General features: G+C 53.7%; 1 protein-coding gene across 13 annotated transcripts in view; it reads right to left on the bottom strand.

Moving 5' to 3' along the window:
* The window catches only part of Shank1 (SH3 and multiple ankyrin repeat domains 1), a 49,472-nt gene that overhangs the window by 19,191 nt on the left and 14,930 nt on the right, over positions 1–15,351 (bottom strand). For 5 of the 13 annotated variants that reach the window (XM_017589761.3, XM_008759416.4, XM_063274933.1 and 2 more), the window contains exons 9-15: positions 14,480–14,557; positions 14,172–14,238; positions 13,582–13,912; positions 12,639–12,832; positions 7,464–7,577; positions 7,245–7,320; positions 6,804–6,830 (exon numbers count right to left, since the gene is read on the bottom strand). In XM_017589761.3, the coding sequence (XP_017445250.1) occupies positions 6,804–6,830; positions 7,245–7,320; positions 7,464–7,577; positions 12,639–12,832; positions 13,582–13,912; positions 14,172–14,238; positions 14,480–14,557 (887 nt within the window). Of the gene's footprint in view, positions 1–3,264; positions 4,538–4,584; positions 5,061–6,803; positions 6,831–7,244; positions 7,321–7,463; positions 7,578–12,638; positions 12,903–13,581; positions 13,913–14,171; positions 14,239–14,479; positions 14,558–15,351 lie in introns of those variants that run through there. The other 8 variants (XM_017589760.3, XM_039091758.2, XM_063274952.1 and 5 more) reach the window with 8 other exon arrangements.

Genomic DNA, 15,351 nt, shown 5'->3' with positions numbered 1-15,351 from the left:
CAGCCTCAGCTCCTGGATCACCATTCTACCCCCTCAGCAAGCCACAGCCATTCCATGGTCCCTCCCAATATGGACAGGAATGCCTAAACTGCTCTGCCTCAAGCCAGTTCCTTCAGAATACCCCAGAACACTCAGTGTCACCAGGACCAAATTCACTGCAGCACCAGTCTCTGATAGCATCTAGAACCCAGGGCCAGTGCCATGCACTCTCTGTGTTGCAGCAATATTCAGACACTCCTCCCCCTACCAAATCCCAGTTAGATTGTATGGCTCCAAGCTACTCCAATAATATCCACACACTCCCCCAATTACCCACCCCCACGCTTTCAGCTAACAGCCCTCCACAAGTACTCCAGGATATTTCAGTGACACCTCCACACATCCCAATGTGCCCTGATCCTGACTTCCCTTCACTTTGATATTAGTGTATTCCCATCACACGCCCTCTGAGTACCTCCCAGCGCACGGGGATAACACCTAATTGTGTGCCTACTGTATTCTGGTGCTGCCTCCCCTCCATCAGTGTCTCTGTAAGCTCCTATGACCCACACAGTTTCCATGGCAAAAACCTATGCACCCTGTGTACAGCAGCGAGTGTTCCGCACAAGCCCAGGTGCTGCCTCCCTCCCTCCTCGTTGTACTCAATGAGTACCACATCATGCATGTACACAGAGGAATGCTCCAGCCTCTGCACTTATCCAGAGACCAATAATCCTGTCCACAGGTTTCCCCCTCCTATCCCACAGCCCTCCCCAGTTGCCCCCAGCAGTCTTTGCAGCTGAATGGAGCACATGTTGGGAAAAGACTGAAGGGCTGAAGAAATGAAGGGTGAGGGTAGATGGAAGGGGTGGGTCTAAGGAGGCTGGGGGGGAAGAATGAGGTGGAAGGTGAATGGACAGCCTGGGAGACTGGTAGGAGGTCAAGGCAGTTTGGCACTGACTGTGAATTCTGGGGTAGCCTCATCCTGACCACACTGTGACAAACTCTTATAAGCCTTTTGTCCTCACTACTCTGACACATTCTCCACATTCCCAAGAACCTTCCCAGGAGGCCACAGTGCCCTTCAGGCTCCCCCTTTGTACCCCACCAAGGCAAAGTCACTTTTAGTCATTTATGCCTGCCTACCACCCTTACCTTCCCCGTGTTCTGAAATCAATCTCTTCCTCCCTCCCTCTCCTTCTCTCCCTCCCTCCCTCCCTTCCCCCCCTCCAGCCCAGGCTGGTCTACTCATTACAATTCTCTTGATTCAGCCTCCCCAGTGTTGGGGTGATGGATGTGAGCCATCATCAAACCCTGCAATCTCTTCCAGCCCCAGCTCTACACACGAGCCTTCTCCCAAGTATCTTGCCCTCAGCTACAAGCAAGTCTCTTGTTCGGATGCTGAAGCCAAGTGCTTGCTTCTGGCATTGAAAACCCTTTGCAACACTCACTGGGTTATCTCCTTCCTCAGAGCCAGTCCAAGAAGAAGGCATAAATACCACTCATTCCCATTTTACAGGTAAGTAAGTCAGGCACAGAAAGATTAAGAAACTTCCCAGCGACACGGTATCATTTCGTGTTTGTTTTCCAGATAGGGTTCCCTGTGCAGCTCTGGCTGTCCTGGAACTCACCGTGTAGACAAGATTGGCCTCGAGCTCACAAAGATCTATCTGCCTTCCTCTGCCTCCCTATCTGTCAGTCTCCTGAATGCTGGAGTTCAAGGTGTGCACTGTTATGCTCGGCTGATAAGTAACATTCTTCAACACCCAAGAAAATATCTGGGTAACTAAAGGTACAACTCCTTCCACATCACAACACCCAAGTACCTCAGACACATGGTTTACCGCAGAGTTCAGCAGAGACCCCTGTGCCGGCTAGTCTTACATCAACTTGACAATAAGAGTTCTGTGGAAGGAGGGAGCCTGGCATCTCATAACTACCCATTGATGGGGAGGGCCCAGCCTATGACGGGGGACATCCCTGAGCTGAAGGTCCTGGATTCTATAAGAAAGAAGGACGAACAAGGTACATGAAGCAAGTCAGTAAGCAGCACCCCTCCATGGCCTCTGCATCAGCTCCTGCCTCCAGGATTCTTCTCTGCTTGAGTTCCTGTCCTGACTTCCTACAATGATGAACAGTGCTGGGGAAGTGTTAAGCTGAATAAACCCTTTTCTCCCCGACTTGCTTCTTGATCATGGTGTTTTGTTACAGCAATAGAAACCCTAGCTAAGACAACCCCTAACTGTCCCTCTAGCCTCTGGAGTTTACTGCCAGTCACACAAGGAACCCATCAAGATCCATGCAATGCCAACTACTCTTTGGGTCATTTAATACTTAAGTCCTTACAACACTCCTGGAAGGGACTGTGAGTGTTCCCATCTTTAATGCTAGGTTAACTGAGGCACAGAGCAAGGGCCTGTTCAAGATCTTATACCAGCTAGAATTGTCAAGACCAGAAGCTGATTGCTCCCTCCCCCAAATCACAGACCCCAGTAGCACCCCCCTTACCACAGGGCCCTCTCATATGGACCCCAGAATGCTGCAGAAGTATCTATTTCCATAACTCATATTGTGTATGCCCCTGCCAGATGTGGTACTCCCATCCCCAAATGTCCTACTTGCTCTCCTGTCTCTCGGCTTCCTGCCGATGCCTCAGTCCTTCCTCCCTGTGAGCCTCCTTCCTGTTTTATGTCTCACTGCACACCTTCCTTTTATTCCCATTTCTCCCAAAACTATCCCGTCAGTCAGCCAGTCTGAGGATGCCCTTAGGATATACCAGGAGACCACCTGGGCACTCAGTCATCCCTTCTTTTAAGTGACCTCTTCATATGTCTGCCACCTCCTCACCCCTGCCTGCCTTCTCTCCAAAATCCCTGGCCCTCATTCTCTTGTCTCCTGTACAGAGAAGCTCATAGTGTCCCCCAATAACACCCACGCTCCTTTCACACCGCCTGCCCACTACGGAAAGCTCTTTCTCCTTTGGGGATGAGAAGCTTGCCCTGCAGACCATGCTCGTTTTCCTAGCAGCCTCTTCCGCTCACATTCCTTGCATACACCAGGCTGAGGTGCCGGCTGGGTCCCCGCCCCCCAATCCTCTTCCTACTGCCTGTCTTCCATTCTCACCCCAGCACCTTTCTTGGCACCCAGAACCCGCAAACGCCATTACCCAACCCCTCTCCAGCACCCACGCGTCCCATTTCCCCTCTATCCAGCAACCCCCTTTGCACCACCACCCCCGCTCCCTCTGAGTCCACTCACAGCACCACCGTTCGCGGTGCGGACTACCTGCCCATGAGGAGCTGGCACCATGTCCTTCCCCAGGCCATCCCGCCGTGTCCCAGAGAAGGTCTCCAGGGCTTGCTGGTTCCCTCATGGAGACTGCGGCGCGACCGCTCCCCACCCCCACCCCAGGTCCCTCTTGCCCACTCAGGATGCCACAGCCTGGAGCCGGCTGCCATCCACAGTGCATTCTCCAGTCCTCGTTCCCTCCCTGTGTTCCCATCTCGGCGGGCCTCTCCGCGGCCTGCACAGGGCCCCCGCATGCAAGAAAGCCAGCCCCTGTCCCCATGCTGAGAACAGCACACAGGCAGGTGCCAGAGCCCCATGCAGAAGCTTGGCGAGGTTCAGCCCACGTGCCCCCATCCCCGCAGAGGGCAGAACCTCGGGGTCCAGGGTCGATCCTCCCCATGCACAGACTCCTGGGGAGGGCACGGAGCAGGGCACGCAGGGACAGAAACACAGAGCAAACTGGGGGGAGGGGGGAGGGGAGGGGAAGAGGGGGCAGGCCAGGCCTAGGAGGCTGGGTCTTGGGAAACACAGCCGCAGTCTCTGGGACAGATGCACTCTATCACACACGTGTGCGCGCACGCACACAGACACACACAGGCGCACATACACGCACAGTCCCCAGACAGCCTCGCTATGGCTCCAAATCACACAGAGACAGACACCCCCACGCAGGGACACACAGATGGACATAGGTGGGGGGTGGGCTGGGAGCCCACAGCCTCCCCATTTCTGTCTGTCTCTCACACCCGCAGGCGGTCATACGCACACACATCATTGACACACGCACAGCCGCACAGTGACACGCAGCGGAAAAAGAGGAGGGGAGGGAAGGCCGGGGGCGGGATGCCTGTGTGATGGAGGTGTGTGTGTGGGGGGACAGACTGTGAATGGGAGACAGGGGTATGAATGGGGGGACTTGCTGACTCTAGGAAGAGGGGCGGGGATGCGAAGGATTGGAGGGATAGGGGGCCTGGGGTATCTGTTTGGGGGCCCTGGGGAAGTACTCCTTAGGGTAGGGGAGTTAGGGGTGCCAGAAAGGGCAAGAGTGGGTTGCAGAGTATAGCTGTAGTGGGGTCCTTTCGTAGGGTTTCGAGGGGAGGCAAAAGTCTTGGTGAATAGCAGAGGAGGCCCTGGAGCAGGGTCTGAAGCACAGGAAGGAGGGAGGTGGAAGAGAACCGGGTTGCTGAGATGCTGAGAGAGGGTCTGGAAGAGCTCAGGCCTAGGGAAGGGAGGCTACGAGGAGGACACCGGACAGGTCTGGGGAGCCCTAAACGCACGGAGGGTCGTGCGGGGGACGAGCGGGCGGTGCGCCGTTACCTGTAAATGTACCAGACGCTGCGCCTCCGGGGCCCCAGCGCGGGCCAGCTGGAGGATAGCGCAGGGGGCGGTTGGGGCAGGGCGCCCCCGCCGGGGCCACCCCCGACCGCAGACAAAGCCATCGCCACCGCGGCCCCGGCCCCGGCCCGGGTCCCGATCCGGGCCGCCCCCGCCACCACCGCGGCCGCCGTCGCCGCCGCCGCCGCGTCCCCGCTCGGCTGAACCCCCGTGTCCGGGCCCCCAGGCCCCGCCTCATGCTGACCCGCGCCGGGAGGGGGGAGGGGCCGGGGGAGGGGGCGCGCACCCCCCCTCGGGAGGGCGGGCAGCCCCGGGGGGCTCACATGCCGCGGGGGGCGCGCGGGGGACAGCGCATGGCTGAGGCTCCAGCACCGCGGACAGCTCCAGAGGCGGCAGCGGCCCCGCGTTAACCCCTTGGCGTCCTGCGCCGGGCAGCCGGACGGAGGGGGGACGGGCGGGGGAGGGTAACGCGGGGGCCCCTTTGGCGGGAGGAGGGGGAGGGGCAAGGCTTGGGGAGGGGGAGGGAGTCACTTCCGGTCTGTCCCCCCCAATCCATACTCCCCCCTTTCCAGAGTCCTCTCCGCGCAGGTGCAGAGAGAGAGAGAGAGAGAGAGAGAGAGAGAGAGAGAGAGAGAGAGAGAGAGAGAGCGAGAGAGAGAGAGCCAGAGAGAGAGAGAGCCAGAGAGCGGGAGCGCGGGGAGAAGGACGCAGCGCCACACATCACATAAGATGGCACGCCATCGCGTGCGGGGACGCGCAGACAGACAGAACCACACTTTCAGGACAAGGGACACCCAAGGGTGAGAGAGGTAGACCCCTCCCCAAGAGATGGCAAATAGTCCACCCTCAGTGCAGACAGACACACAGCTCATCCCCAAAATAGTAGGGAAAGGCAGGGTGAAGGGGTGGGGTGGGGGGAACCAAGACATTCAACTGGGACCAAGAACACTGAAACAGAGTAGTGAGGGGACACATATACCACAACTCATTAGAGAGCAGTGGACCCCCACTGCACCCCCAAGGCAGAAGGAGTGCAGTGGCACATGGTGGCACACACTCTGGTGTAGGAACAGAGGCAAACAGGGCTCAGCTCCAGCTGAGATGCTAAGGACCAACAATAAGATGCAAGGTGTGAGCAGGCCAGCTAAGTCACTGCAGAGGGCCAGGTAGAGCGGAGGGAATAAGGTATGACTGAATGGGCTTGGGCATACCTCAGCCCTAGGAGAGTGGGGGTGGGGGGCGGAGAACAGAAATAGCAAGACAGGATAAGGAAAGGTGGATGGAGTCTGGGGTTGAAGAGACCTCTCCCCACTCAGTCTTTGGAGAGAATGATACCTCCCCAAGACCAGGCAGGCCCAGGTGAGCACCCCCAGAGAGAGGCTGACTTGGGGTAGAGGGAGTCTCCATACTCACCAGGGCCCAGAGCCAGAGACGTACCCCGTGAACAGGCACACGATGATTAGCCTCAGACCCTGGGGCACAGGGTGGCTGGCACCCAAGCCCCACCCTGTCAACAACCACCCATTCCTTTCTCCTCCCCCAACCCAGACCTTTCCCCCACTGGCCAGAACACAGACACAGGTTTGGATACATTTAATGGAGGGATACTGTGAACAGGGAGACCCTTCCCTGGATTGGGGTGGGATGGGGTGGCAGAGGAGGGTGTCATCTGTTAGACCTTGGATTATGATATTCCTTCCCAGAGCACAGCTCTGTGGCCCTGGATTCATCCCCTCCTCTGCCCTTCCCTCCCTCAGCACTCCAGGTTCTGAATTCCAGACCAATCATAGAAGAGAAGACATACGCACACTGGGGCCACCAAAGAACACACAGTGACACGGGGCGTGTAGAGAGATCTGTCACCTGTGCACGTGTGAGCAGACACATGGGCCTCTCTGGCAGTGCTTGCCCACAGTCAGAGAAGCGCACGTGTTGCAAAGCCAGCCACGCAGTCAACACCGACACAAATGCACCCATATGCACTGAGGGCTGCAGCACACAGCTTTCCTTAGGGTTATTTACGGTGATCCAACTGAGGGCCTTCTGCCCATACATGCACGTGGATGCGTCATGCACACTGGTATAGACACGTCCACACGCTGGGACTCCTCAACTCTGGTCATGCACACATACACCTTCTCATCCCCCATAGACAAGCATCCCATCCTGGCCCAATCCCCACCCTACCCCGCCCCTCTCACCTCCCTGAGTCAATCCCATCGATCAGACTTCAGAAGCAAGTCAGCCAGCAGCCAAGGAGGGGACAGGTGTCAGTGTGCCCCTCTCTCTGTCCCCACCCATGGGGTCCTGTGGGTTCCACCTGCCCCACCCCCCCGCTGGTATGACATACAGGGTGTACATATGTCCAACAGCATGAGACTGCACACAGACAGGGAAACAGGAAGGAGACCAGGGCTTCTAACTAGCCCCCACACAAGAACCCAGGGGCCCAGACACACCCAACCCACATTAGATGGTCTCAATGGCTGCCAGAGGCAGATTTGGGATTGGGCTGTTGCTACATTAATGGAATTCTGCCTCCTCTGGGCTTTCAAGTTGACCAAGATGAGAAACAGGCTTAAAGTGTGCAGTGTGAAGGGAGCTGGGAGAGGTGGGGCACCTAAGGGTGTGAGGACATTTACCTTGGGGCATCGAAGCTGTCGTAAGAGCCCACTGTGTAATGCCTGAAGAGTCTCTTTGCCTTGTCACTTCGGCTTTCTGCAGGGACATAAAGCCTTGGTCCCTCACTTTGTAAACAGCAAGCTCAAGCCTACTCCCAGACCTCTGCACCCCACTCCGTCGGGCGGGCGGCAGGAGGGATGGGAAGATTGCAGGGTGCGATGGAGAAGGCTCCTTGTTACCTTGTCTTCCCTCCTGGGAACGGTTTGCCACCTCTTCTAGGCAGTCAGAAGGGAACCAGCCAACTCGACCTTTGACCTGGCCTTCCCAGAAGCCTCCTTCCCCGATGCTGAGCACTGGATGGGACAGTGGGAACAGAGAAATGTTTTGAGTTGTCTTTTTTCTTTTCCTTTTCTTTTTCCTCTCTTCCCCCCACCTCCTCCTCTTTTTTTTCTCCCTCCTCCCCTGCCCCACTACACTTTTGAGACACGTTCTCCTGTATTCTAGGTTGGCTTTAAATTCACTTAAAGTTGACCATGACCTTGCACTTTGCACCCACATTCTTTCACCTCATTAGTGCTGGGCTGACAGTATGCACCCCAGAGCCAGTTTTGCAGTGCTGGGGATCGAACCCAGGGCTTTGTGTGTGTTAGCTAAGCCCTTTGACAGCTGAACTCTAGGCCCCTCTTGAGGTTTCTAGGCTTCTCTTTTGCTCCCAACACACTTGGTGCACACTGTCCTGTTATCCCAACACCCAAAGATATCCTTAAGATATGTTTGAAGTACGAGCACTGAGTCTTCTTCCAGGGGACCTGGATTCGATTCCCAGTAAACACATGGCAGCTCACAGCTATCTGCGGCTCCAGCTCCAGGGGCTAACAATGGTGCATAGACACACACAGGCCAAAGGTTCATACACGCAACATTGAAAAAAAAAAAAAAACAACAACTCAAAAAGAAACAACTGGTACAGGATTTGTGTATGTGATTTCAAGGCTAGCCTAGGCCATATCACAAAACCCTCTCAAAACTCAAAACAAAACCTTAGGATTGGAGGTGGTGAGATGACTTGGTGGGTAAGAATGCTTATAACACAGTGGGTAGAATGCTGACTGTACCACCCTAAGGACCAGAGTTTGGATGCCAGCAGCTACGCTCAAAGGAAAACTGGGAGTGGCCACGCACAACTTCAGCACTGCTGTTGGGAAACAGGAGCATCACCGGGGTTTGCTCCATCCAGGCCCAGTGAGAGATCTTGTCTTAAGGGAATAAGTCGAAGAGTGATACGGCAGGACACCCAGAGCCCTCTGAATATGTGCACCTGTACAGAAGTGTGCGTATATCACACTCAAAACTCCAAACAAAACTGTTGTGGTGGTACACACCTATACCCCCAGGTATGGAGGCAGGGGGATGATGACTTTAACATCATTCTCAGGACTTGAGAGTTCAAAGCCTGTCTGGGCTACAAGAGATGCTGCCTCAAGCAAAAAAAGGGAAGGTCTGAGAAATGGGGGAGACCATGATGGGGAGCCAAGTTGGGACACTTTTGCATGTGAACTTCCTTAATATAAGAGGAGCATATCAGGTAGATTCTGGGCTCTGTGGCATGATCCTCCCTTGGTCCTTGTCCCTTCTGGTTACCACTCACAACCTAGTGGAGGTTTCCTTAAGTCCCCAAAGCCCCATGGCTCGGGTGACTGCTCTAGAGATAGCTGTGTCCACTCCTACCCTTGCTACTCCCTCAAGTCTCCGCCTGGCTCCTCCCCCACTCTGCCCCTGTGGCCATAAGGATGCTAACAGCAACAGACACACTGTCTTTTCTGTATCTCCAGTATTCCCCAGCTGTTTCTGGGCACAAACGCTGAAGGCAAGCTGGGGCTGGCAGCACAGGCCTGTCATCCTAGCTTCTCAAGAGGCTGAGGCAGAAGGATTGAAAATTTAAGAGGTGCCTGGATTGCAGAGTGAGGTCAAAGCCAATCTTTGTGACTTAGTGAGACGCTGTCTCAGAAAGAAAAAGTGAAAGAAGGGCTAGGACTGTAGCTCAGTGGTAGAGCCCCTGCCTAGAATCCCTCAGTAAGGAGGATTGGCCCTGAGAACACCAAAGACTGACTTCTAGTTTCTACATGCATAAGCATACACTGCATATATAATTACACACACACACCACACACACATACACACACACACACACATACACACACAAAGATGCGAGGACCACACTGAAAAGTCTCCACCATAGCTCAGATAACACAGAAGTCGCCATGAGGCTCCTCGACACTTCTCCCTGCATACCTTCCCCTGAAGATATGGGGTAATGACACAAGCGAAAGCCCCATGTCACAGATGAGACATAGAGCATCCAGGGATCTGGGCTCTCAGTTGGTTCTATCATGCCTGACTGCTTGAGCTTGAGATCAATCATTTGCTCATGAAAAACCTACTAAGCGCTGATCAAGTGTCAAGTACCAGGACAGACACATTTGGACACAACCCATGTGGTTCCTGCCCTAGAAGAGCTTCCAGTCTAGCAGCCCTTAGAAGAACACCTATAGTGATCAAGGGGACAGAAGAGGCTGGGCAGCACATGCCTTTAATCCTGACATTCCAGAGGCTGATACAGGAGGATTGCTATAAGTCTAAAATCAACCTTGTCTATACAGTGAGTCCTCAGTTAACTACATAGCAAGATACCTTGTCTCAAACAAATAGGGAGGTGGGGCTTGGAGAGATGGCTCAGAGGTTAAGAGCACTGGCTGCCCTTGTAAAGGACCCAGGTTCTATTCTCAGCATCCACATGGTGGCTCACGACCATCAGTGACTTCAATCCCAGCATATCTGGTGCGCTCTTTTGACTTCCATAGCATTGGGCATACACATGGTACACACACATTCATGTAGACAAAGCATGCATACATATAAACTAAAACTATTATTTAAAAAATAATGGAGGTGGACGTGAAGGCAGCGCAGCTGTGACATCTCTCACCCCATTGACTTCCAGGGTTGATTTGGACGATCTGGCTGGCTTGGCTGGTTAGGCAGATGTCCCTTTCCTTCCTCACTACTCTATGTGCATCCCTCTTGAAGTGTGCACTCAGTCTAGGAGAATGGCCTTCCCGCACAGAGGAGAGCCATTCTTCAGTCAAGGGTATGTGAATATTTGAAAGCCCCTGCTAGAGCCTCCAAACAAGCTCTCAGAAATGGAAGGAGGGCCAGAGAGACGGCTCAGTAGTTAGGAACATTTGTGCACAATCATTAGGACCAGAGTTCAGGACTGAGCAGGCATGTAACAAGCTGGGTGTCCTATATATGCCTATAGTCCCAGTTCCAAGATGGGTGGAGTCAGTGGGGCTCTCTGCCTCAAAGAAATAGGCAGACAGTGGTCTCCACATTCACCCAGGCATAGGCACCATACATATTCACACACACACACATACACACACACACACACACACACACAAATGCATGCATGCACACACACATATACAAACAAAAAATAAAATCCCCACCATTTTAATGAGGGAATGGACAGAAAATGGTGTTTGGAGAAAGGCCAGATGACAGTACGTGAACTGAATGGACAAGACATCCAGATATCCCTATAACCTGAAGCACTCTAGTAGCTGAGGATACAAAGAGACCATGGAAGAGTTTTCTACATAAATGTACAGAATGTTTGAAACCAAAACATGCTAGTTCATCTATACCATCCTGGCACTCAGGGGGCTACAGCAAGAAGACTGTTGCCAGTTTAGGCGAGTCTTGGCTACAGAGTGAGTTCAAGGCCATGCTGGGCTATAATGTGAGACCCTACCTCAAGACTGATATGTACACAGATTGCTAAATATACAAATAAGTAGATAGATATATAATGGATTGATAGGTATATAATGTAGATAAATCTAACATAGATTGTAGGATCGATTAAAAGATACATGAGACATACAGACGTGATAGATAACAGATACACACACAACATGCACACATACACACACATACACATACATACACACATACACACATACACATACATATACACATACACACACATACACACAGACACACACACGCACACACATACATACACACATGCACGCACACATATACACATATGCACACACACATGCATACACACACACACACACACACACACACACACACACACACACACACACACCATCGACCTTCCTATCCTTGCCTTCTATGGGAACATAGACAACTGAGCCCCGCAAAAGATCCAAGTTGCCAGATGAGGGCCTCTAAAATCCGTGGAGGTCTTCCTCATATCTATGTCCTCTGGACGAACCCTCCTTGTTTGTCCAGTCATCTCTGGTCTGTCTCTGAGTACTTCTGAGGAAGAAGGCTGGCTCTCAGGCAGTATCCAAAGCCTGAGCCCAAGAGACTTGGTGACTTTCATGATTCTCTCTAGAGTCTCATTCTAAAGACAGTGAAGCTGGGGTTCAGAGAAGCTGGCTTCTAGAACTCTTTCCTCTAAGTGGGGGTGGGGGTGAAGCTTCGAGCACAGACAATCTGCTGCTCAACTACTGTACTGCAGAGCTCCTGGGTGGACTGGAATCTGGCAGAACCTATCCGGTTTGCTCTGGATATTACTGCCTTCAGCGTGGACCTCCAAGGCACCCATTTACCCAGGAACACATACTGCCCATGCTTTGAAGGCTGCAGGTCATGTGCTACGGTCACTGTCCTCCAGGGAGAAGGCCAGGCATTGTCACTTGTCATTCCAGTAGCTAGGAGGTAGAGGCAGGACAACCAGAAAGAAGCACAAGGTGAACTTGCAATAATCAGTGAGTTTGAGAAGAGCTTGGGCAACATGAGACCATGCCTCAAAAGGAAAAGCTCCAAGAGCTGAGAAAATGGGCCAGGAGATGAAAGGCCTGCTCTGCAAGCACAAGGACTTGAATTTGGATCCCCAGAATCCATATAAAAGGCCAGGTGTGGCTGTGAGAGTCTGTAACTCCAGCACAGGGAAGCAGAGAAAGGTGGGTTCTTGGAGCTTGCTAGGTAGCTTGGTTGAGTTAATGAACTCCAGGTTTATCAAGAGGCCCTCCCTCAAAAACAAAAACAAACAAACAAACAAAAAAAAAAAACAAAAAAAAGGGAGGGTGACTGAGGATGTCAACCTCTGGCCTCCCCATACACACTACACACATGCACAAACAGCAGCATACACGTGCCCACACACATTCAAGCACTCATGCGCACATGTGACAATCCATCCTCTAATGCTTAGCTCCCTCTTCCTCTTGACATTGTACCATATGCTGCCTCCCTCTTCTCCAAGCCAAGAGGGACCTCTCAGGGTTCTTTAAAGTCCCCAGAGTGCATAGGACACCAAGGAGGTCTTTGAGCTTCCCTCCCCCTCCCCCTGTCCCAACCCGGTCCCACTCTGTCACCTTTGATCTTTTCGCCTTTACTCAGAGAGATCTCCCCCTCGCCTTGCGCCTGGTATGACTTCACCGCCATGAAGGAGCGTCCAGGTACCGCTGAATAGAGCTTCCTACGTCTGCCTCTGCTACCCAGGGAGCCCCCAGGGCCCCCTGAGCCCCCAGTTCCCCCAGCCGGCCCATCTCGGGGTGTCCCGCTGGAGCTGCATACACAGAAGTTGTGAGAGGCAGGGGAGAGTGGAGGGACAAGGCACTTCTGGAGGGACAAGGGTCCTTGGATGGAAGGAAGGCAGAGTGTCAGGGTGGGGACAGGGATTGAGTGTTTTCCAAGCTCTGGTGTCCTTGGGAGACCAGATGCACCCCCCATTCCCGTTTTAAGGCTCCCAGCTCCACCCCTCCCACGGTCTGCAAGTGCAGCCTGATTCAGCTTCCTGATGCTGCGCTGATACACGCCCCAGCTCAGGAGCCTTCAGTGACTCCTAGCTTCCTCCTGGGGCAGGTCCAGAGGCCACAGCCAACTGTTCCCAGCCTTCTCCCCTTCTTGGGACCTGGGACAGGCCTCCCTCTCTTCCTGACATCCTTACTGCAGAACAGCCCCTTCTCCTGTCCTCTCAGCTTCCAGTTTCCCTTCCCTGGACTCGTGCACAGCCTTGTACATTACTTCCAAAGTCCACGCCCATCCCAAGTCCCTATTCCTGCTCTTTCCTCTCTCTCTCTCTCTCCCTGCTATCCGTCTGTGCCCTTAGCTTGCAGCTTTTTTCTTCTAGTATTCTATCTCACTCACGCCAGGAGTGAGGCCAGGTACCCCCTAACGCCTTTATTTTGCTCATGAGACAATTACAGCTGCAGGTAGGTATAGGATCCACCACTCTTGGGACGGAAAGTGGGCTGGCTGTGTAGGGGCTAGAATGGCTGGTTTGGGGGGCGGGGAGCGGGACGTAGTCCTGCCTACCTGGGTCGGCCTCGAGGTTGTCTCTTGGCATCTTCAGGATGTCTCCCCCGGGATGGGGAGCGTGCCCGGGCACCTCGGGGGCTGCTGGCACTTCTGAGGGTCCCACTACTGAGCTTGGTGCTGGGGGCCGAGGGCTGTGACTGGCCCTGGGGTCCTGAGGTAGGGCCAGGGGTCCCAGAGGATGAGGCCCCTGGGGCCGAAAACACCATCCAATCAGGCAGCGCCATGCTCGTGTCGCTGTTAGCCCGCAGCAGCGCTGGGGGTACAGTCAGCCCTGCGCCTGGGGGTCCCCGACGCCGGGCTGCATACTTGGGGGACTCCTGGAAGGGTACTGAGAGCGAACAGTAGTGGTCAGGGGCAGGCAGGTAGGATGAGGAAACAGAGACAGGTGGGGACCATGAGGGCCAGCGGTGGTGGGAGAGAAAGAAAGGTAGAGATGAGACAGTGAGGGTGGTGACCCGCTGAGTTATTCCCCCACAACTCCTCAGACATCTGTGTCCCATCCTGACACCCTTCAATCAGGTCACCAACTCTGTAATCCCCAATAGGAGGCCCCAGTTTCTCCCTTCCCCCAACTTCTTTTCACTCACCCACATCCTGTTCCCGATGGTTACGAATCAGTTCCCCCAGCTCAAAATTCCCAGCAATCACAGCCACCTGTAGGGGGTGAGGGGTGCCAGGAGGATGCTCAGGAGAGAGCAAGGATGGGAAACATCTTGAATTCCTGTAACCCAGCCTTCCACTCAACCCGCCATCCACACCACTGACTCGACTGATCCTCTCCCTTCTCCCAGAGCTTGTCTCCTTGCAGCGTTCCTCACAGCCAGTGCTTTGGGCCCCTGGTCCTCTGTGTTCCTCTCCTAGTTCCTGCACTGCCAATTAACCCAGAACCACAGACCTGGAAGGGTGTCTGTCCGTTGTTATTTTTCACATCCTTGTTTGCTCCGCGATAAAGGAGGATCCTGGCACAGGTCTCCTGAGAGTGACAGCCGGTGGTCCAGGAGGAAGGGAAAATTAATAGTAAGTCAGCCTGAGTAACAGCTGTGATGCTGGGGTCTTCAGAAATGCTCTGACCTAAAGCAGCACTACCTGGGACTGCAGCCCCTCAACGATAGAGCTCACTCTTTAAATGTGGCTGGTCGGAGGAGAGATGGACTATGTGTATAAAACACACTGGGAAGCTAGGCCTGGTGGTTCCCATCTGCCATCCTGGTTTACTTCAGAGCCTGAGGCAGGAGGATTGCAAGGTTCAGGCCAGTGTGGGCGACTTAGCAAAATGCTGTCTCAAGATAAAAAGTGAGCTTACGATGTAGTCCAGTTGCAGGCCTCTGCCTAGAGTTCCCCAGTGAGGGGCTGGGGAAATGGCTCAGTGTAGGGTGCCTGCCTAACACATGCAAGTTCTGGGTCCAACAAAATGTATAAATAAATACAGAGTTTCAAGGACTTAGGGTGCAAAAATAATAGTAATTTATGTTGATTTCATATTGCAGTGATAATATTTGTAGAAATATCAGGTTATATCAAATCTGCTGCAGACACAAATGTTGCCTGCTTCTTTCCCCTTACTGATGACTGCTGCATTGAAGAGAGGCAGCTAACCTTTTTCCAAGGGACAGTTTGGGGCAGGAGAGGTCTGAGCTGGGGTTGAGGATACTGTTCTCCCTGCCCTGTGAGGTGCTGAGTATCTCTCCTCTCTACCATCAGATTCCAGAAGTTGTCTCCTGCTAAGGTGGTTGGGCTCCAGATGAGGCTGAGCATCCTTGCAGGCAA

This window comes from Rattus norvegicus, chromosome 1 (assembly GCF_036323735.1).
Source record: "Rattus norvegicus strain BN/NHsdMcwi chromosome 1, GRCr8, whole genome shotgun sequence".
In the NCBI taxonomy this organism is placed as follows: domain Eukaryota; kingdom Metazoa; phylum Chordata; class Mammalia; order Rodentia; family Muridae; genus Rattus; species Rattus norvegicus.
The sequence above is the reverse complement of the archived record's forward strand: the minus strand, read 5'-3'. Positions and strand labels throughout refer to the sequence as shown.